This window comes from Heteronotia binoei, chromosome 18 (genome assembly GCF_032191835.1).
Source record: "Heteronotia binoei isolate CCM8104 ecotype False Entrance Well chromosome 18, APGP_CSIRO_Hbin_v1, whole genome shotgun sequence".
NCBI lineage: Eukaryota > Metazoa > Chordata > Lepidosauria > Squamata > Gekkonidae > Heteronotia > Heteronotia binoei.
In genome coordinates, this window is record NC_083240.1 from 38,053,649 (window position 1) to 38,076,192 (window position 22,544).

Consider the following 22,544-nt stretch of genomic DNA (forward strand, 5'->3'; position numbering starts at 1 on the left):
ACAGTGGACGTCGTCTGTATCTGCTAACAAAAGAACTGTATATCAAAAATTCATCCTGTAAGATACATTCAGTAAAAAACCCAAAATCTTTATATTTGGATAGTCATTCACACATTTCGGCTGTTTGACCAGTAACGTAGCAGTAGTAGTAGTAATCATCATCATCATCATCATCAAACCATTTCTTCATAAAACAATTTGAAATCTGAGGACTTTCCATTGGTATTATCTGAGATGCAAGTTTATCTTGTACCACCACTACGTCCCAGACTTTTGAAAACCAACAATCAAGAAGCGGGATCTTTATTTTTTTTGAATATTGGGCTAAAACCACTTTTCCGGCTGAAAGAAGTCGCGAAATTAATTCTGCTGGCCAAGGGCCATAAAACAAGAGGCCATAAAAGAATTAAACTCCGTAGTAACAGTTCCCCCCCCCCCCCCCCATGTTTCTAATCTCCCCTTTAACCAGTGAAACTTAAGAATCTAGGGGGAAACTGGCCTTAGCTTGTCAAATAAGGTTGCCGATCTCCCAGTGCTGGTTGGAGTTCTGAGGTTTCATACTGGTCTCCATCCAGGTGGCAGCGATCAGGAGAAAATGGCTGCTTGGGAGGCGGGGCTCTACGGCATTATGCTCTCCTGTCCCAATCCCACCTCCATCTCCAAAATCTCCAGTTAGAAGAAGAATATGTTATACCTCACTTTTTCTCAACCTTAAAGAGTCTCCAAGTGACTTCCAATCGCCTTCTCTTCCTCTACCCCCATGGGCCCCCTGTGAGGCAGGTGGGGCTGAGAGAGTCCTGAGAGAACTGGGACAAGCCCAAGGTCACCTAGCAGGCCAGGTGGTGGAGGAGGGCGAACCAAACCCAGTTCTCTCAATCAGAGTCTGCAGCTCTTAATCACCTAGGGTTGCCAATCCCCAGGTGGGGGCAGGGCATCCCCCGGTTTGGAGACCCTCCCCCTGCTTCAGGGTCATCAGAAAGCGGGGGGAGGGGAGGGAAATGTCTGCTGGGAACTCTATTATTCCCAATGGAGTTTTATTCCCATAGAAAATCATGGAGAATTGATCTGTGGGTATCTGGGGCTCTGGTGGGGGGGCTGTTTTTTTGGGGTAGAGGCACCACATTTTCAGAATAGCATCTAGTGCCCCTCCTCAAAATACCCCCCCCCAAGTTTCAAAAAGATTGGACCAGGGGGTCCAATTCTATGAGCCCCAAAAGAAGGTGCCCCTATCCTTCATTATTTCCTATGGAAGGAAGGAATTGAAAAGGTGTGCCGTCCCTTTAAATGTGATGGCCAGAACTCCCTTTGGAGTTCAATTATGCTTGTCACAGCCTTGATCTTGGCTCCACCCCTAATGTCTCCTGGCTCCACCCCCAAAGTCCCCAGATATTTCTTGAATTGGACTTGGCAACCCTATAACCACCACAGCATGCTGGGTATTTCCCAACCCAGAGCTGGCAACCTGTTGGAAGTTAACGAGCCTGAACTTCTGCTGTAGCTTTGTGAGCAGAACGTAATAGCCTGGTCGGGTGTGAGAAGGCTTGACTGGATGAAGATTTTGGACTTGTTATTTGGTTTGCCACCCAAATATTTTTTTCTTCCTGCCACCCATCAAAAAGGATTTCTTCTTCTTCACCGGGTAGGGCAGACAGCATTAAACATCGCTATCGAGAGAAGGCAGTTTGACATTACTCAGACCCTGATTGAGAAGGGAGCAGACGTGAACGCCCACGCCCAGGGGGTCTTCTTCAACCCTAAACGCAAGCACGAAGGTTTTTACTTTGGTAAGTGCAGTAACTGATGAGTCTGGATGATCTGTGAAGCTGTGGAAGTGGGGATACTGTCAGCACTGCTAGGGTTAGGAGCACTAGGCCTGGGTTGAGAAATAGGTGGAGATTTGGGGGGTGGGGCCTGAGGTGGATGGGGCTTGAGGAGGGGAAGGGCTTCAGTGGGGCATAATGCCATAGCACCTAGCTTCCCAAGTCGCCGTTTTCCTCCAAATGACCTAATCTCTGTCATCTAAACATCAGTTGTCATTCCAGGAGATCTCTAGCCATCACCCAGGAGTTCACTATAAGAAGAATTATAGTATTCAAAAGGCAACACAAATAATATGAATACTGTAATGAGACACTTTCAAGTTAATAAAGATTCAGTTACGCAAACAACTATGTGTGTAATTATTCAGTAATACAAACAAATACAGAAGTGACAGTTTATAAAGAATTCAACAGAGATCCATACAAAAACATCTGAAACTTTCCATCATACAGGTCAATGCAAAAAAATGGCTACCAGTCTATGAAGACCTATTTAGTGCAAAGTTTATCAAAAATCATCAAGAAGAATCAACCAGAAGAATCAATCACATGAGAAGTCCGGGAAATGACAGTTCTCGTTTCTGTCACCTTCTTCAGTGAATCTGCTTGAAATTTATCTTAATATACACAGGCATAGTATATTCTCTGTACCTCAATTTGTTTGAAGTCAATTCCACTTGGATTAAAAAGACAGTCTCACTCACAGGCTCCATATAATGTTCTTAAAACATGAATGAATCAGGATTTCTCTCCATTAATAGAATAGTCTGGTATGGAGACTATACCATTTGATGGAGAGAAATGCTGATTCATTTGTGTTTTAAGAAAACTATGGTGATTTTATATAATCTGCACTAAATTGGTCTTTGTGGACCTGTAGACATCTGCTGTATTTATCTGTATGATGAAGACTATGCATTGATTCAGATCTTCTTGTACGGATCTTTGTTGAATTCTTTATAAATTGTCACTTCTGTTTTTGTTTCTGTTTCTGAATTATCACACACATAATTGTTTGCATAACTGATTCTTTATTAACTCGAAGGCGTGTCATTACAGTATGTATATCACCTGGATGTTGGCAACCGTAAGGGTATCAGTGAGGGCAAAAAAGAGTGGGGCGTGAGGATGAGAAAGAGAAAGGAGCCACATAGTAGGTTTGAACTGTGAGTCAGTCAGGGAAGCAGTGCTTTTTTTGTAGAAAAAGCCCAGCAGGAACTCATTTGCATATTAGACCGCACCCCTGATGTCACCATTGTTCACACTGCTTTTGTGTAGAGAAAGCCCAGCAGGAACTCATTTGCATATTAGACCGCACCCCTTGGCACCACCATTGTTTTACACAGCTTTTTGTAGAGAAAGCCTGGCAGGAAGTCATTTGCATATTAGACCACACCCCCTAACACCACCCTTGTGTCACATGGGGCTTTTGTGGGGAGAGCCCAGCAGGAACTCATTTGCATATTAGGCCACACCCCCTGACACCACCATTGTGTCACGCAGGGCTTTTGTGGGGAAAGCCCAGCAGGAGCTCATTTGCATATTAGACCGCACCCCCTGACACCACCATTGTGTCACACAGGGCTTTTGTGGGGAAAGCCCAGCAGGAACTCATTTGAATATTAGGCCACACCCCCTGACTCCAAGGCAGCTGGAGCTGTGTTCTTGTGCGTTCCTGCTCAAAAAAAGCCCTGCAGGGAAGGGAAGTCAAGGAAAAGTCTACATTAAAAAAGTACAACAGTCCAGTCATAGGAGACGGTTTCTCTAGGCGAAACCCCGCTGGCCTTAGCTGCCTGCACCAACCAGCCGGACATTGTTCAGCTGCTGATGGACAATGGCAAGACGGACATCATGTCCCAGGATTCGAGAGGGAACAATATCTTGCACGCCTTGGTGACCGTGGCAGAAGATTCTAAAACGCAAAACGACTTTGTGAGGACGATGTATGACACCATTCTCTTGAAGAGCAAAAGCCGAGCCTTGGAGATTATGAAGAACAAGGACGACCTGACGCCTTTGCAGCTGGCTGCGAAGACGGGGAAGCTGGAGGTAAAACTGGCTCCCAAGGAAGGGGAGGGAGAGGGCAGGACACTCCAGATTGGGGCGGAAGCCATTTTGGATTTGGGCGGAGGAATGGGGAGGAGGGCCCAGCCAGCCTCCCTGCCTAGGTGGGACGGCCTGTCCTGTTTCTTTTTTTGTGTGTTAAAACAATTTTATTTAGTAATATATGGTAACAATATCCATTTCTTAAATCATTAATAACTTCTTTTTATCTATCCCATATATTACTTTCCAACCACCCCTCCCCCTATTACTTGACTTCCGCCGGTGTTATTTACTTAAAATACTAATATTTAAAGGTACCCTTAACTAATACAACAAAAATTAAGTATCCTTCTTCCTTCTGTTACTTAATTATTATCAAAAATTGCCCAATGTCCTTTTACTTTCCACTCTTTTTCTACATATCTTCTAAACTTTTTCCACTCCATCCTAAAATCTTCTAGATCATAGTCTTTTAAAGTCCTTGTTAATTTGTCCATTTCACTCCATGTCATAACTTTTACAATCCAATCCCATGTCTCTGGTATTTTTTCTTGCTTCCACAACTGCGCATACAATGTCCTAGCAGCTGAAAGCAAGTACCAAATTATAGTTCTGTCTTCTTTTGGAAATTTTTCCATTTATAATCCCAACGGCCTGTCCTGTTTCTAAGTGGGGCTTTGAACAGATAGAAGGAAAATCACGGCTTTCCTCCTAACTCCCAGAAACTTCTAGAACTTCAGATGCTTTGATGCTTGAAAGCTTATACTCTGGAAATCAAAGGCGCTACTGGGCTTGAATCTACCTGTACTTGAACTCAGTTTGTCAAGTGTAGGTGGACACTTACGTTGTATTGCCTATGAATTGTTAGGTGACTCAGAATAATGTTTCCCCCCCAAGTGTTTTTTAATGTTGCCAAGCCTCCAGGTCCCAGCAGGGGAGGACCAACTGGTGGGCGGGGGAAGGGCTTGTTTTGTAGCAGGAGCTCCTTTGCATATTAGGCCACACACCCCTGATGTAGCCAGTCCTCTAAGAGCTTACAGGGCACAGAAGCAGAGAAAGACAAAGAGGTGCCCTTTTTCCCAAGCAAAAAGTTTTATACTTTTGGGACTTAGGCTGCTGCTTTGCTGGTCTCCTCTACTCTCTGCCAAAATCAGGCTGGCCCTGATCACTGTCTTGTTCATTTAGATACTGAAATACATTCTGGCCAGAGAAATCAAGGAGAAAGCCCACCGAAGCCTTTCCAGGAAGTTCACAGACTGGGCTTATGGGCCTGTCCAGTCCTCCCTTTACGACTTGACAGAGCTGGACACCACCTCCCCCAACTCCGTCCTGGATATCATCGTGTACAACACCAACATTGGGGTAAGTCCTCCTGCCCTCTGGATAAAGGAAGATGGGGGAGGGAGGGAGAGGTGGAAAGAAAACAGCTTGAACTTTTAAATACATTCTTTAAAAGCTGCTAACTGGCTTGGCTGGGAGAAGTGATTTCAAGAGGGAAATGCCTTCTCCAGGTTGACCAGTGAGGGGGGTGAGGGCTTTGAGAGCCACACAATACATGTGAAAGAGCCGCATGTGGCTCCTAAGCCCCAGCTAGGCCACCCACGTTAAGTCGTCCAATCCTGACAGACAGACAGACAGATGGATAGATGAATAGATGGACAGATTTTTTAGAAAGCAAACGGATAATATAAGGAGAATACAGAAAAAGAAGAGTCATTATATATAATAACCAAGATTAAAAATATTTATTCCCAACACCCCATTACATTCTTTAAAAAAAAAAACACTTATAAAGTACAATAGAAATATCAAAGAATTCAGGTTTTCACGGCTGGTAACATCATTAGGGTTTGTAGAATCTTTCAGGATCAAGTGCCGTGTTCTACTGGAGAAAGTTTTCCTTCCAGATGTTTCGTTCTCAGCTGCGGAGAACATCCTCAGTGGCGTTGCAGCCGGAGCAGGCGCTCTGACCTTCTTCACTCAATGCGCCTGCTCCGGCTGCAACGCCACTGAGGATGTTCTCCGCAGCTGAGAACGAAACATCTGGAAGGAAAACTTTCTCCAGTAGAACACGGCACTTGATCCCAAAAGATTTTATAAACCCTAATTACAATAGAAATAATCAGGGGTCTACGTTGTGGTTTGTGAGAGATGATTGTTTATGTATTCTCTGTCTATTTTTATTTTATTTCTTTGTCTTTTCTTTTATTTGTATTATTTCTTCTTAATAAAACTTAAAATTTAAAACGAAAAAAAAAAAAAGACATACCTGCTCAGGCAGGCTTTTAATAACTAAGTGGAGGCACTTTTAACATCTATGGGGTGTGTACTATCTACCCCACAATGGCATCACAAATTAATTCAAAACAGACAGAGCGCGCTATGTGAACTGTATTCAAACTGTTTTAATATTTTAATAATGTTTTATTGTTATAGTGTGACTCTGTCATCGAATTGTGACCGTTGTTAGCCGCCCTGAGCCCGTTTGGGGAGGGCGGGATACCAGTGCAAGAAATAAAAATAAAATAAATAACTAAAAAAAAAAAAGAAAGAAATAATCAGGGGTCATTTTGTAGAAAAAGAGGTGCTGGAGCTCGTTAGCACAACTTATTTGCACAACTCGTTTGCAGATGCCACACACCCCGACATCCCCGAAAGGTGGACTCAATTATATCAGCTCAGCATCTACCTTAAAATGCTTCTTGAATTAGAATTGTCATAATTAAATCTTACTCCCATCGTACCTTTAACATTACTTTCTCCTATGTGACCACAGTGGCATGAGGAAGATTTCCATTTGTCTGCTTCGTGTGTTTTGGTTATTTTCCCATTTTTTGTGGGGAAAATATTAGAAAGTTTGTCAAATCTTAGAGTTCAGAAGCAAGGGGTTTCTTTGGGGGGGTGGGGTTTAAGAAAGAAAGAGCACAATAAAAATTTAGAGGTTCCAGAGCTCCGCTCCTGTGCACTCCTGCCCAAAATAGGGTTGCCAAGTCCAATTCAAGAAATATCTGGGGACTTTGGGGGTGGAGACAAGAGGCTTTGGGCGTGGAGCCAGGAGACATTAGGAGTGGAGCCAAGCTCAAAGGTGTGACAAGCATAACTGAACTCCAAAGGGAGTTCTGGCCAGAACATTTAAAGGGACGGCACACATTTTCAATGCCTTCCTTCCATAGGAAATAATGGATAGGGACACCTTCTTTTGGGGCTCATAGAACTTGATCCCCTGGTCCAATCTTTTTGAAACTTGGAGGGTATTTTGGGGAGTGGCACTAGATGCTATACTGAAAATGTGGTGCCTCTACCCCAAAAAACAGCCCTCCCAGAGCCCCAGATACCCGCGGATCAATTCTCCATGATTTTCTATGGGAATAAATCTCCATACAGAATAACAGAGTTCCCAGTAGACATTTCCCTCCCCTCCCCTCGCTTTCTGATGACCCTGAAGCGGGGGGAGGGCCTCCAAACCGGGGGATCCCCTACCCCCACCTGGGGATTGGCAACCCTAGCCCAAAATGAGGCCTAGAAATAATTGGGATAAATTGGGATGAATTTATATTCAGCAGTTAACATTTAAAACTGCTTCTCACACTACATCTTAGTTGCAGTACATTTATATACAGTATTTGAGACTGCTTCTCATCCTAGATTTGTCTCCTGCTTTCATACACACAGCACACCCTCCACCCCTCCTCATGGCAGTCCAATTCTTCCAACCACCCTGGCTCTCTGAGCGCCTCTCTTCCAGGGGCCGCCTCAGACTGCCAGTCAGTTTGCTGAGGCACTCACACGGTCTGTTCTCCTCTCCCCTAGAATCGCCACGAGATGCTGGCGCTGGAGCCGCTGCACTCCCTCCTGCGGATGAAGTGGAAGCACTTTGCCAGACATGTGTTTTTTCTCTCGTGCACCTTATATTTCATGTACAACGTGCTCCTGACGCTGGTTTCCTACTACAGGCCTAATGAAGAGAAGGTTGGTGCTGTTGCCTCTGGGCCTCTACTGGGTTGGCCATTTGGCTTTTTAATTTAAAAGACACCGTAATACGCAGCTCACACTTTTCGGGGCAGTGAGAAGGTCCAGGGCAGTTAGGGCTGTCAAGGCCCCGCTCTGGGCAGGGGTTTCCCCACCCAGGAGGTTTCCAACTCGCCAGCCCACATTGGGCTGGCAGAGGGAACCTCCCCCTATGTTGCTGGCACGATGACGTTACCCAGAAGTGATATCATCATGCTGGCGATGTTGTGCAGCAGCCACTCTAGGCATTTCCGGGAAAACTCTATGGTTTTCCCAGACGCTCTAGCCATTTGAGAGGGAAAACTCTATGGTACAATAGGTACCATAGAGTTCCCCCCTCCGAAATGGCTAGAGTGTCTGGGAAAACTATACAGTTCCCCTGGAAACGCCTAGAGCAGCTGCACGTGACATCACCAACGCGATGACATTACATCGCGCGCGAACAATCCTAGGGACAGTGCATGCATACATTGGTTCCCTCTCCCTGGAGGCTCATGGTGTTTTTTGGAGTGTTGCTTGCTTTATTTACAAGGTGGCAGATGGGGTGGCAGAGAAGAGCTCGTGGCTTTTTTTGAGCAGGAATGCACAGGAACGCAGTTCTGGCTGGCTTGGTGTCAGGGGGTGTGGCCTAAAATGCAAATGAGTTCCTGCTGGACTTTTTGTAGAGAAACAATGGCGATGTCAGGGGGTGTGGCCTAATATACAAATATGTCAGCAATGAATGCTCAATGGTCTTTGATGTCTTTTCCGCATAAAAGAGATGGTGGTACTGCTGAAAGTCTTTTAGTGCTGTTCATTGACTGTAATAATTAATTCCTTCATTCCTTCATTCCTTCATTCATTCATTCATTGGAGAGCCAGTGCGGTTTAAATGAGTTCAACAGAATACTCAGTGGTTTGTCCTGTGGGAAGGGTAGGAAGAAATCCTTGGCAAGTGCAAAGGGGTGTTTGGGGCATGTCCCTCTTTTCACCTGACAGGGCATTTTTTGTAGCAGGAACTCCTTTGCATATTAGGCCACACACTCCTGATGTAGCCAATCTTCCTGGAGCTTACAGGGCTCTTAGTACAGGGCCTACTGTAAGCTCTAGGAGGATTGGCTACATCAGGGGTGTGTGGCCTAGTATGCAAAGGAATTCCTGCTACAAAAAAAGCTCTGACCTGTGACATGCTGGAAGGTGAACATGGTCCTGTGGAATGAAGCGTGGCTGCTGGGCTTGTGGGGGCCAGCCTCCAACTGGGGGTGAAGGGACTTTTCATGGGAGAAATTTGGGGAGTCTGATGGGCTAGGTCTGCACCAGGCATTTTATTTATTTATTTATTTATTTATTTATTCTATGACTTATACCCCGCCCTTCCCATAAAATGGCTCAGGGCAGCTCACAACAAATGATAAAACAATAAACAGAGTGCAAAGTTATTACATTTAAAAAAGTCGAAGTGTTTAAAACCTAAAAACCTTAAAATCTTAACGTTAAAACTATACAGTATATTTCACTGAAGTCTGATAAGCTACATTTATCTAGTCAGGCGTAGGCTAACCGGAAGAGGCTTGTCTTACAGGCCCTGCGGAACTGAGTAAGATCCCGCAGGGCCCTCACCTCTTCCGGCAGCTGGTTCCACCATGTGGGGGCCATTGTAGAAAAGGCCCTGTCTCTGGTTGTCTTGAGACGGACTTCTTTGGGCCCGGGGATGGTGAGAAGGTTTTGCATCCCAGACCTCAGTACTCTCTGGGGAACGTGCCAGTTGTCATTGGATATTACCAGCCATCGACTGATGATGAAGCAGAATCACACGTTCACTGCGTCACAGTTTGCTCACAATGCCTTCTAGTCCATTTTATTGGGTTAAATGTTAAAAAAAAAACCCACCATTTTGACTCGGAAGCACAGAATCCTTAACACAGCTTCCCCAATTATCCGTGTTTCCCAATGGCGAGGAAAATGTTTTTCAAATAAATTGCAAAGATGTTATTCATCATTGGCTACATCAGGAGTGTGTGGCTGAATATGCAAAGGAGCTCCTGCTAGAATTCCATCCCTGCCCCGGTGAGAGAATTCTCTTCCCTCCCAGATCCTCTTGCATGCAGAATTACGATATCCAACACATTTCTCTTGTCTTTCTCCTTTTCAGCCTCCTCCATATCCTTTGGCTTTCACAGACAACTTGGACTGGTTGCAGTTGACGGGGCAAGTGATTGTCATGCTGGGGGCCATCTTTATTGCCATCAAAGAGGTATGTGCAAATGTGTCAGCGATGAATGTTCAATGGTCTTTGATGTCTTTTCCATGTAAAAGAGATGGGTGGTACTACTGAATGTCTTTTAGTGCTGTTCATTGACTGTAATAATTCATTCATTCATTCATTGGAAAGCCAGTGCAGTGTAGTGCAGTTGGCTGCCTTGGGTCAGTCATGGTTCTCTCTGAGCTGTTCTCTCAGCTCCACCTACTTCACAGGGTGTCTGTTGTGGGGAGATTAAGGGAAGGAGATTGGAAGTTGCTCTGAGACTCCAAGGGTGGGGTATAAATCCAATCTCGTTTTCCTTCCTTCCTTCCTTCCTTCCTTCCTTCCTTCCTTCCTTCCTTCCTTCCTTCCTTCCTTCCTTCCTTCCTTCCTTCCTTCCTTCCTTCCTTCCTTCCTTCCTTCCTTCCTTCCTTCCTTCCTTCCTTCCTTCCTTCCTTCCTTTCTTTCTTTCTTTCTTTCTTTCTTTCTTTCTTTCTTTCTTTCTTTCTTCCCCACCCCCCACGTCCCAAGAATTTCCCAAGCTAGCATTGGCTGTCTGAGTTGTCACTGTCCTGCTTCATTTGTTCTTTTTGTACTACTTATGCAACCAGAATAGCATTAAAATTGGGTTTAAAAATTACTGGAAGGGAACAGAAAATGGTTTGGAAAAGATGGCTTGTGAGTTGGATGTTGCACCAGGGGAAAACACAAAGGGAAGGGGGAACTTTCAAGTCAGAACACAGGACTTGGGAATGTTCAGTCTGGAGAAGAGGAGGCTGAGGGGGGAGATGATTGCTCACTTGAAGTATTTGAAGGGCTCCTTTTGGCAGCAGAGGCGACGATTCGTAATAATGGGTCTAAATTAAGGGTGGGAAGGTAGAAGATCTGGATTTATATCCCGCCTTATACTCTGAATCTCAGAGTGGTCACAATCTCCTCTACCTCCCCCCCCCCCACAACAAAACCCTGTGAGGTAGGTGGGGCTGAGAGTGCTTTTATAGCAGCTGCCCTTTCAAGGACAGCTTCTATGAAAGCTATGGCTGACCCAAGGCCATCTCAGCAAGTGCAAGTGGAGGAGTGGGGAATCAAACCCGGTTCTCCCAGATAAGAGTCCGTGCACTTCACCACTACACCAAACTGGCTCTCACCAGGTATCGGCTGGATATTAGGAAAAACTTGTTGACTGTTGTTCAACAGTAGAATCAGCCACTGAAGGAGATGGGTGAGCTCCCCCTCAATGGCAAGTCTTTAAGCAGCAGCTGGACAAGCATTTGTTGGGGATGCTGTAGGCCAGGGGTGGCCAAACTGTGGCTCAGGAGCCACATGTGGCTCTTTCACACATGTTATGCGGCTCTCAAAGCCTGCACTGCCATATCGGCCGGCTTGGAGAAGGCATTTCTCTCTTTCAGTCACTCCTCCAAGCCGTGCCAGCTTGGAGAATGCATTTCAAGTTAAAGTTACTTTCTTTCCACCTCTCCCTCCCTCCTCCCATCTAGTTGCATTCCTTCCTTCCTCCATACCTACCTACCTACATCTGACAATCATGTCTTGCGGCTCTCAGAAATCTGACATTTATTCTATATACAGGAGAGCCAGTTTGGTGTAGTGGTTAAGTGTGCGGACTCTTAGAATCTGGGAGAAGCGGGTTTGATTCCCCCCTCCTCCACTTGCAGCTGCTGGAATGGCCTTGGGTCAGCCATAGCTCTCACAGAGTTGCCCTTGAAAGGGCAGCTTCTGGGAGAGCTCTCTCAGCCCCATCTGCCTCACAGAGTGTTTGTTGTGGGGGGAGAAGATATATAGGAGATTGTAAGCCACTCCGAGTCTCTGATTCAGAGAGAAGGGCGGGGTATAAATCTGCAATTCTGCTTCTTATGCTGGGCTTTTTCTACAAAAAAAGCCCTGACAGGGCGCATTCACCATTTGGGCAGGGCTGTAGCCAGGATGAGTCCCCCAGGTGTGCTGCCCCACCTGCAGTACTGATTTGCCCTGCCTTTGAATTTTCCTTTTAATCAGGATTTTTGTGACATCCTTATTTTAAAGAACCAGAGATTCCGTTGAGACTGGGCAATTTTTGCCTGGTTGCTAAAATTAGTGACTGGTATAATAACATCTCCTCCCACCCCCGGCAACTGGAATCACTCCAGCCTCTGCCCATCTGGCCCATCCAAGATTCCCCGCTGTGGACTTCCCGAAAATGTCTTGAAAAGACACTTCTTTCCCTCTAGCTGTCCTGGCTGTGGACATATCAGGAAATCAAAGGTAGGGTGATTCCGCACTCACGATTTGCCCCACCTCAGTGTAAACCTGAAAAAATAGGTTTACGCTCCCTCCCCAAGGTGGCAGCCCCACCCAGTGGAGGACTGGGTCTAAAAATACTGGTTGCCAGGAGACAAAGGGGGCCCACCCACAACTATAAGGCTATCATTTAATTTTTATAAGAAATAAATAAAATTTTCAAAAAATACATGTGGAAAAGGGTGCAATTAAAACTTTTGCAAAATAAACGTGTATATACATATACATTTAGCTATTACAGTGTACGTATGTTGTACATTTTATTGGCAGTATGCAGCAGATATTAAATGTCAATACAGACTGCATTTTCTCCAGGGGAGCTGATCTCTGCCGGCTGGAGATCAGTTGGGAAAGCGGGAGATCCCCAGGCCCCACCTGGAGGCTGGCAACCCTAAATACAGTGCAGAACACTGCGGCACGGCTGTTAATGGGGCTGCCGCGACGGGAGCACATTCAGCCAGTGCTGAGAGAGCTGCACTGGTTGCCTGTTGTATTCCGAGTTCGCTTCAAGGTGTTGGTATTAACCTTTAAAGCCCTCTATGGTCAGGGACCTGCCTATCTACGGGACCGCCTTTCCCCGTATATCCCCCAGAGAGCACTGCGATCAGGGACAAAAAATCTGCTGTCTGCCCCTGGCCCAAAAGAAGCCAGGCGGTGTATGACGAGATCCAGGGCTTTTTCGGTGGCAGCACCAGAACTTTGGAACACCCTCCCAGAAGCTATAAGGGCCCTGCGGGATCTGTCTGTGTTCCGCAGGGCCTGTAAGACCGAATTGTTTAAACAGGCTTTTGCGGTTTGATTGAGAAAGGGCTGCCACCGGACATCCTACAGAATGCTGGCGATCATAGTCGAGAAGTCAATACCGCCTATACTGGACTGAAATAGCGCTATAGAATGGTTTTAAAGTTAATATATGTAAATTATGGTTTTATATGTTTTATTGGATTGATTGTTTTTATAATGTTGTGAGCCGCCCTGAGTCCGCTTGCGGAGAGGGCGGGATATAAATGGGAAGTAATAAAATAAATAAATAAATTGTAGTTGCATTACAGCAATAATATTGGAACTTCTATTATATTTTCAAGCTACTAAAAGGACATTAACATTTTCAACACATTGCCTAATGTTTAGGGGGGGGGCCTTTAAACATCGGGCCATCGGGCAAGCTGACATCCTGGACAGTCCACCGTTGGCCCGACCCCCAAAGCCTGACATCTGGGGCATTGGCCAGTGGTGGTGGACTGCCCCACAGAGTTAGCAACCTTAGGATTCAGCCCTACAGCTGCACATGTCGGAGGCAAAACAGTTCAGTGATCTGCATTCCCTAGAAACCTTTGCATGAGATCTACTCCTCCCGTCCTCAGGTTCTGCTGCGGCTAATCTCTCTGTAATATTTCTGCCCACAGAGCGTAGCCATTTTCCTGCTCAGGCCCTCTGATCTTCAATCAATTCTATCGGATGCCTGGTTCCATTTTGCGTTGTAAGTCTTGCCTATGAATCCAGATGATTGCCTCTCTGAAATACCATCTGGCCTCTGCCAGAAAGCTGTTTCTCTTCAACAGCTGCCCTGCTGCTTTTCCCTTTGGGTCGTTTATCTGGAGGAACCTGACTTTTTGATGTTAGCACTGCCTTAAGACCCGGTGCTTTTCTGACAGCGGGGAGCAAAGGCCCCGGGACCGTAAAATAAATTCCACAAGCTTGCTTTTCTCAGAAACCTCTGCTTTCTTCTGTTCCATATTTTATTTGTCTCCCCTTGCTGCGCAACAACACAAAGTGACATGGCCATTCCGGTTAGAGAAGTCTTGTTTATGACAAGGCTTTTAAAAAAGCAGCAGCAGCCGTCCACTTCCTGGGGGAACCTGCTGAATTTCCCTGGCCTTGCAATCCATCAAGCCTGATGTTGTTAGAAAATCATTAGAGTTAATTGATCAGCAGTAAAGCAAAGGCGCAGAGCGGTGAAGCTGCAGTACCGCAGTCCTAAGCTCTGCTCACGACCTGAGTTCGATCCCAGAAGAAGCTAGGTTCAGGTAGCCGGCTCCAGGTTGACTCAGCCTTCCATCCTTGTGAGGTCAGTAAAATGAGTACCCAGCTTGCTGGGGGCGGGGGAGTGTAGTTGACTGGGGAAGGCGATCCAGCCCGTAACAAAGTCTGCTGCGAAAATGTTGTGAAAGCAACGTCACCCCAGAGTCGGAAATGACTTGTGCTTGTCTTTACCTTTTTAAAAGACTGGGACTACCTTTACCGTTTTTCAAAGTGCACTGAAGTGCCTTGTGCCAACTTTTATTGAATTCTCTGGCTACTCAGGCCTCAGATTCAGCAGGAGTGGAAGGGAATCGGAAATTGAATTCAGCCAAAGTGAATATAGTATTTCCCTATACACTGAAGATCCTGCAGGTCATTAGGTTGGGATGCTCAGGTTTAGAAGACCAGGTGTCATTTTCAAGGAAACTCTGGCCTCTTTCCAACAGGAGCATCTTCTGGTACCTTGCAGTCTAACCCATTTTTATTCTAAGAGACAGTTTGGTGTAGGGGTTATGTGCGCGGGCTCTAATCTGGGAGAACTGGGTTTGATTCCCCATTCCTCCTCCACACGCAGCTGCTGGGTGACCTTGGGTCAGTCCCAGTTCTCTCCGAGCTGTTCTCTCGAGCAGTTCTCAAAAGAGCTCTCTCAGCCCCACATGCCTCAAAGGGTGTCTGTTGTGGGGAGTGGAAGGGAAGGAGATAATAAGCCACTCGGAGACTCCGAGTGAGGGGCAGGGTATAAATCCAACTCTTCCCTTCCTCCTCCTCCTCCTTCTTCCATAAGCTTTTGCAGGCTCGTATATGAGCGGCATGACAAAGAGGGCTTTAGTCCACAGACACTTCTGCAAGAATAAAAATGGGAGGGACGGTGGCTCAGTGGTAGAGCATCTGCTTGGGAAGGAGAAGGTCCCAGGTTCAATCCCCGGCATCTCCAAAAAACGAGTCCATGCAAATAGGGGTGAAAAACCTCCGCTTGAGACCCTGGAGAGCCGCTGCCAGTCTGAGAAGGCAATACTGACTTTGATGGACCCAGGATCTAATTCAGTAGAAGGCAGCTTCATATGTTCATATAAGTCTTAAGGTGCCAGATGGCTCCCATTTTGTTGTTGTTGTTGTTATTGTTGCCACAACAGATCTATGTGACTTCCTTTCGGGAAACTAGCCAGGGTGCGATGCTTCCCTTTTTCTCATGTAGAAAAAAAAAATCTTGTTTTTGGACAGCTTTATCCAAGCTCTGCTGGTCATCTTCTCCGTCTGCTTGTACCTGTTCTCGTACACGGAACACCTGGCCTGCCTCGTCTTGGCCATGTCCCTCGGATGGTCCAACATGCTCTACTTCACCAGGGGCTTGCAGTCCATGGGAATCTACAGCGTTATGATTCAACAGGCAAGGACTCCATCGGAATCCCATGTATTTATGGGCCTGCCTTTCCCTGAGCCAGTCAGTACTTGGGTGGGAGACCAGCTGGGAAGACCGGGGTTGCTATGTGGAGGGAGGCAATGGCAGGCCACCTCTGCTCGTCTCTGGCCTGCAATGTCCCGTGGATAGAGTCGCCATGAGTTGGTTGTGACTCGACGGCTGGCTACAGACCACCGGCTCAGGGCGGCAGCAAGCCGACCTGGAAATGGGCCAGCCAGAAAAGGAGCACCTGGGAGCGTCCAGAGTTCTCATGTGCCCATCTGCAGTTCCCTGGGAGCTCCCTGAGCGCTTCCTGGCCATCCAAATGGCCGGGGAGGTGCCTCAGAGCCGCCTCAGATATTAGGTACCACTTCAGAAGTGGAGGCCCCCAGCCAGATCAGGACGAGTGAGTATGGGATGGGGACAGCAGGCAGATGTGCTCTTTTGGATGTGCTTTTTAGATCCGCTCGCCTGTGATCCCCAAGGCAGATTAACCCCCCCCCCCCGGTCTAAAACCAGCCAACAGCACATTTTTCTTTGTCATCTTGGGGAGTCCAGCTCTCAAAATTTATTTATTTTTTGTTAGCCACCTTTCTTCCTATGGAGCTCAAGGCAGCTTACGATATTGATAAAACACATTAAAAACTTTTTTAAAATTACCCTGACCTTGATAGCCCAGGCAAACCCAGTCCTGCCAGATCTTTGAAGGTAGGCAGGGTTGACTCTGGCAAATACTTGAATGGGAGACCTCCTTGGAATACCAGAGCCAGGAGGCAGGGGCAGCTTTATTCAACCACCTCTGAATACCCTGCAGATCACCAGAGGTTGCCATGACTTCCAGGCACACACCCACACGCACACACAAAATACAAAGGCATTTTAAAAACATAAAGCCGAATTTTTAAAAATCACGTCTCAAGACTGCCACTGAACTTCAATGCAGTCCTAAATAAAACCATCTTCGGCTGCTTCCTAAAGATGGAAAGTGAGTAGTTCAGGCACACAGCCCCCTGGGGAGGTTGTTCCATAATGTGGGGCTGCCACTGAAAAGGCCCTATCTTGAGTGCCTACCAAGTGAGCAGCTTTGATTGATGGGGCTGTCAGAAGGGCCCCTCCTTGTGATCTTAAGGCCTGGGCAGGAATGTCGAGGAGAGGGCAGTCCTGCAGGAACCATGTTCTTGAACCATGTAGCGCTGTAAAGGTCAAAACCAACACCTTGAATTGGGCTCGGGGCACAGCACAGGGCTTAGAGGGTGGATCATAGCTGGCGGCAGGGCCGGCCCTAGACTGTCTGGCACCCTAGGCAAGGCTAACCTGGTGTGCCCCCCTGCAGTGATAAAATCACTGAGTCACATGGGGGGCACTCAATTTGGCGCCCCCAGAAGGCTGGCGCCCTAGGCGATCGCCTAGTTTGTCTAGTGACTGGCGGGCTGGCAGTGTAGAAAGAGATGGACTTCAAACACATATCAATAGGTCCCATTGTCCAAAGGAGCACCTTTGGTCCACCAGAAGGGGTGTAGCATGAAAGAAGAGTCTAATCACGTCTTGTTTTGTTTCCTTTTTTTAAGGTCATCTTGCATGACGTGATCAAGTTTTTACTGGTGTATCTCGTATTTCTGCTTGGATTTGGCGTAGGTAAAAACCTCTCCAGGGCGTACGCGAGAGCGTTGGGATGCTTGTGAAAATGATGACTGTGGTTTGAATGAGGCGCTCATGCCAGTTCCTCAAAATGCATAAATGACAGCCCGCTGGGATGAAAAGAGCCCAGAAGCCAGGTTTGGTAGGTTTAGGTTTAGGTTTTATTAAATTTATACCCCACCCTCCCCGCCAAGGCAAACTCAGGGCAGCTGACAACAATTCTCATGAGACAATAGGAGACTAACACGTTAGTACATCGTATTAATAAAATCAATTAAATTTAAAACAATTTAAAGCAGTCGGTGCTAATAGCATTCTGATGTTGTTCAAGTTCGACTCTGATGCTATTCAAGTTCGATGACGTCAGTATTCCCCCGGATTCCTCTCGCTGTTACAAGTCTGAAAAGTCAGCCGAAAGCAAGTCGGAATAGTGTTGTCTTGCAGGCCTCGCGGAACTGAGTGAGGTCCCGCAAGTCTCTAACCTCCTCCGGCAGCTGGTTCCACCAGTAGGGGGCTGCTACTGAGAAGGCGCGATCCCTGTTAGCCGTCAGCCTCACCTCTCTAGGCCCGGGGATCACTAAAAGATGTTGATAGATCCCAGTAGGGAGGGAGGGTGGCTCAGTGGTAGAGCATCTGCTTGGGAAGCAGAAGGTCCCAGGTTCAATCCCTGGCATCTCCAAAAAAGGGTCCAGGCAAATAGGTGTGAAAAAACCTCAGCTTGAGACCCTGGAGAGCCGCTGCCAGTCTGAGAAGACAATACTGACTTTGATGGACCAAGTGTCCGATTCAATATAAGGCAGCTTCATATGTTCAGTAGGCTGCCGCGTTGGTTTGAAGCAATAGAACAAAGCAGTAGACAAGCACACCTTTTGAATGCTCTTAAGCAGACTTCATCAGACAAAATGGGAATGGAAGCAGCAATTCTTAATGTAAGTGGGCAGTGCAGAATCATGGGAATGTTTTTAGCAGATCAAAAGAATCGCAAATAGGGATCCGTATTTGTTAGTGTTAGGACAAAGCGGGGCTGAAAAAACCCTGGAGGCTGATAAGAAGCAGACTGCTGTTATAGATGTGAAGTGCCATAAATCTAGGTAACATTCTGGCTTTGTTAGTTTAAATAGAGGGCATGGTTTCTCAAGCGATTATAACATCCATTTTAGTTTGCCATTAGAAAAAAAGGAAGACATTAAAATACAGTGGAGGATGGGTTGGTATATGTTTGTCTTATTGCACATACCAACCCATCCTCCACTGTATTTTAATTTCTTCCTTTTTTTCTAATGGCAAACTAAAATGGATGTTATAATTGCTTTCCGTCTGGCGGGCTTCAGGTGGGGCAAGGCCTGGAGTGGTTGCCGTGTAGATTCCAGGAGTGAACTTCCATAAAGATGCAGGGCTTTTTTTTTGTAGCAGGAACTCCTTTGCATATTAGGCCACACACCCCTGATGCAGCCATTCCTCCAGGAGCTCATGGTAGGCCTTTTTTATGGGGTGGTTTTGCCATTGCCTTCCCCAGTCATCTGTCCCCCCCCACCCTGTATAAATCGATGGTGCGGTCTCATTTGGAGTACTGTCTGCAGTTCTGGTCGCCGCACCTCAGAAAGGATATTATAGCATTGGAGAAAGTCCAGAGAAGGGCAACTAGAATGATTAAAGGGCTGGAGCACTTTCCCTATGAAGAAAGGTTGAAACGCTTGGGACTCTTTAGCTTGGAGAAACGTCGACTGCGGGGTGACATGATAGAGGTTTACAAGATAATGCATGGGATGGAGAAAGTAGAGAAAGAAGTACTTTTCTCCCTTTCTCACAATACAAGAACTCGTGGGCATTCGATGAAATTGCTGAGCAGACAGGTTAAAACGGATAAAAGGAAGTACTTCTTCACCCAAAGGGTGATTAACATGTGGAATTCACTGCCACAGGAGGTGGTGGCGGCCACAAGTATAGCCACCTTCAAGAAGGGTTTAGATAAAAATATGGAGCACAGGTCCATCAGTGGCTATTAGCCACAGTGTATGTGTGTATATAAAATTTTTTGCCACTGTGTGACACAGAGTGTTGGACTTGATGGGCCGTTGGCCTGATCCAACATGGCTTCTCTTATGTTCTTATGTTCTTAGGCCCTGTAACAAAGAGCCCTGTAAGCTCTTGGGAGGATTGGCTATATCAGAGGTGTGTGGCCTAACATGCAAAAGAGTGCCTGCTACAAAAAAAAGCCCTGTAAAGACGGTTTTTGAATATTCACTGAGCTCCTTCGAGGACAGCGCCTGTGAAATGTGAAAGCCTGTGTACCCTTACAGGCAGCAACCGACATTGTTCTCAGCCGCTTGATATCCTCGCTTCTCCTAACAATATTCTACAAGCGTCTCTGGGAACAAATCCTCATGCCAATCAGATCGCATGCCTGTAGTGACGGCAGAATTTGCATCCCCAACAAAAGCCCCTGATTTTATTGAAACGGCTCCTGCAATTTGGCTGGAGAGACCGTATCTATCCCCGCTAAATACCTTGCCTTCTGCCGTCGCAGAATGTTTCCCCCCCGAATGCAGGGTTACTGTTAGCGTAGCATCCTGATACCTGCTTTAATATTCAATATTCAAAATTTGCCCAAGGCATTTAAAGAAGCCCTTCATCAGGAATAACCAGTGAACACGTAAACACATGTTGCTGCCTTAAAATGAATCAGACCGTTGGTCCATCAAACTGTCTTCTCAGTGGCTGTCCAGGGTCTCAGGCAGAGGTCTTTCACGTCACCTCTTAACTGGTCCTTTTTAACTAGGGATGCTGGGGATAGAGTGGCCAAGTCCAATTCAAGAACTATCTGGGGACTTTGGGGATGGAGCCAGGAGACTTTGGGGGTGGAGACATTGGGGGTGGAGCGAGGAGCAAGGCTGCGACAAGCAGAATTGAACTCCCAAAGGAGTTCTGGCCATCACATTTCAAGGGTCAGCACACCTTTTAAAATGCCTTCCTTCCGTTGGCGCAGAGTGGTAAAGCTGCAGTACTGCAGTCGGAGCCCTCTGCTCACGACCTGAGTTCAATACCAGTGGAAGCTGGGTTCAGGTAGCCGGCTCCAGGTTGACTCAGTCTTCCATCCTTCTGAGGTCGGTCAAATGAGGACCCAGTTTGCTGGGGGGAAAGTGTAGAGGACTGGGGAAGGCAATGGCAAAACCACCCCATTAAAAAGTCTGCCGTGAAAACGTTGTGAAAGCAATGTCACCCCAGCGTCAAAAACGACTGGTGCTTACACAGGGGACTACCTTTACCTTTTTAGGGGCACCTACTTTGGGGGCTCATAGAATTGGACCCCCCTGCTCCAATCTTTTTGAAACTTGTGGGGGGGGGTGCTTTGAGGAGAGGCCCTGGATGCTATGCTGCAAATTTGGTGCCTCTACCTCAAAAAGCAGTCCCCCCAGAGCCCCAGATACTCACGGGGGTGAAAAAACCAGTTCCTATGGACCCTTAGACCTTTTTTTTTTCGAGTTTTCAAACCATCTTCCTTCAAAGGAAACATCTCCACGTTGGTCCTTTTCACGAATTCAGTGAACACGAGCACATGGGTGGGGGAAGAGTTGCAGCCCCTGTTCCTGCTTGTGGACTTCATATCTTCATCAGAAGTGTCATTAGAGCATAAACACTCTTTGTGCAGAATATACTTCAGGGCTGGCCAAACTGTGGCTCTGTCACACATATTGTGTGGCTCTCAAAACCCCCACTGCCCGGCAGGCTTGAAGAAGGCATTTCTCTTTTTAAATCACTTCTCCAAGCCAAACAAAGCCAGCCGGGGGGTTGGAGAATACATTTAAAGTTGAAGTTGCTTTCTTTCCGCTTCCCTCTCCACATCTGTTTCCTTCCTTCCTTCCTTCCTTCCTTCCTTCCTTCCTTCCTTCCTTCCTTCCTTCCTTCCTTCCTTCCTTCCTTCCTTCCTTCCTTCCTTCCTTCCTTCCTTCCTTCCTTCCTTCCTTCCTTCCTGTCTTTCAGCTCTCAAACATCTGACGATAATGTCTTGCAGCTCTCCAACATCTGACATTTCTTCCACGTGGCTCTTACATTAAGCCAGTTTGGCCACTCGTGAGGCTCTGTTGAGATGTTCAACTGAATGTACAGTGATGAAGGCGGGGGGAGCAAGAATGATCCTGCTTGCCCCGTCTACACATTCAGTGCATCGGTGACTATTGTCTGAGCGTAGCCATTGCTTTCAGTGCGACACACCGCTGTGAATTCTGGGCACATTCCCAAGCCGTTTCCCCCAAACTGCTGGACAGACCTGTTGAGTTATACACAACGTTAAGTGTGTCCATTTGAACATCTCCCGCATGTCCTGGGGGCCGTGTGTTTTAGAAGAAGAAAGGGAGCAGTAGGAAAACTTTCCATGGAAGCTCTTTGAGGAAGACTCTTCAAGTGGATGAACTCCAGGGTTGCCCGCTGTGTAACATGAGAGCCACCAGGGCCTTTTTTTAGCAGGAACGCATAGGAACACAGTTCCAGCTGGCTTAGAGAGCCAGTTTGGTGTAGTGGTTAAGTGTGCGGACTCTTATCTGGGAGAACCGGGTTTGATTCCCCACTCCTCTACTTGCACCTGCTGGAATGGCCTTGGGTTAGCCATAGCTCTGGCAGAGGTTGTCCTTGAAAGGGCAGCTGCTGTGAGAGCCCTCTCCAGCCCCACCCACCTCACAGGGTGTCTGTTGTGGGGGAGGAAGGTAAAGGAGATTGTGAGCTGCTCTGAGACTCTTTGGAGTGGAGGGCGGGATATAAATCCAGTATCTTCATTTACCTCACAGGGTGTCTGTTGGGGGGGAGGAAGGTAAAGGAGATTGTGAGCCGCTCTGAGACTCTTCGGAGTGGAGGGCGGGATATAAATCCAGTATCTTCATTTACCTCACAGGGTGTCTGTTGTGGGGGAGGAAGGTAAAGGAGATTGTGAGCCACTCTGAGACTCTTCGGAGTGGAGGGCGGGATATAAATTCAATATCTTCTTCTTCTTCTTCTTCTTCTTCTTCTTCTTCTTGACGTCGAGGGTGTGGTCTAATATGCAAATAAGTTCCTGCTGGGCCTTTTCTATTAAAAAACCCCCTCCGCGGAACAATGGTGGCGT

The 22,544-nt window shown here is 46.8% G+C and overlaps 1 protein-coding gene across 1 annotated transcript in view; it reads left to right on the plus strand.

Annotated features, from left to right (window-relative positions):
• TRPV3 (transient receptor potential cation channel subfamily V member 3) overlaps window positions 1-22,544 on the plus strand; it is a 46,663-nt gene that overhangs the window by 16,992 nt on the left and 7,127 nt on the right. Inside the window, exons 7-14 of the mRNA XM_060258888.1 lie at window positions 1,644-1,784; window positions 3,589-3,869; window positions 5,052-5,228; window positions 7,677-7,835; window positions 10,006-10,107; window positions 13,797-13,870; window positions 15,634-15,799; window positions 17,380-17,446. Coding sequence (XP_060114871.1) covers window positions 1,644-1,784; window positions 3,589-3,869; window positions 5,052-5,228; window positions 7,677-7,835; window positions 10,006-10,107; window positions 13,797-13,870; window positions 15,634-15,799; window positions 17,380-17,446 — 1,167 coding nt within the window. The remainder of the gene's footprint in view (window positions 1-1,643; window positions 1,785-3,588; window positions 3,870-5,051; window positions 5,229-7,676; window positions 7,836-10,005; window positions 10,108-13,796; window positions 13,871-15,633; window positions 15,800-17,379; window positions 17,447-22,544) is intronic.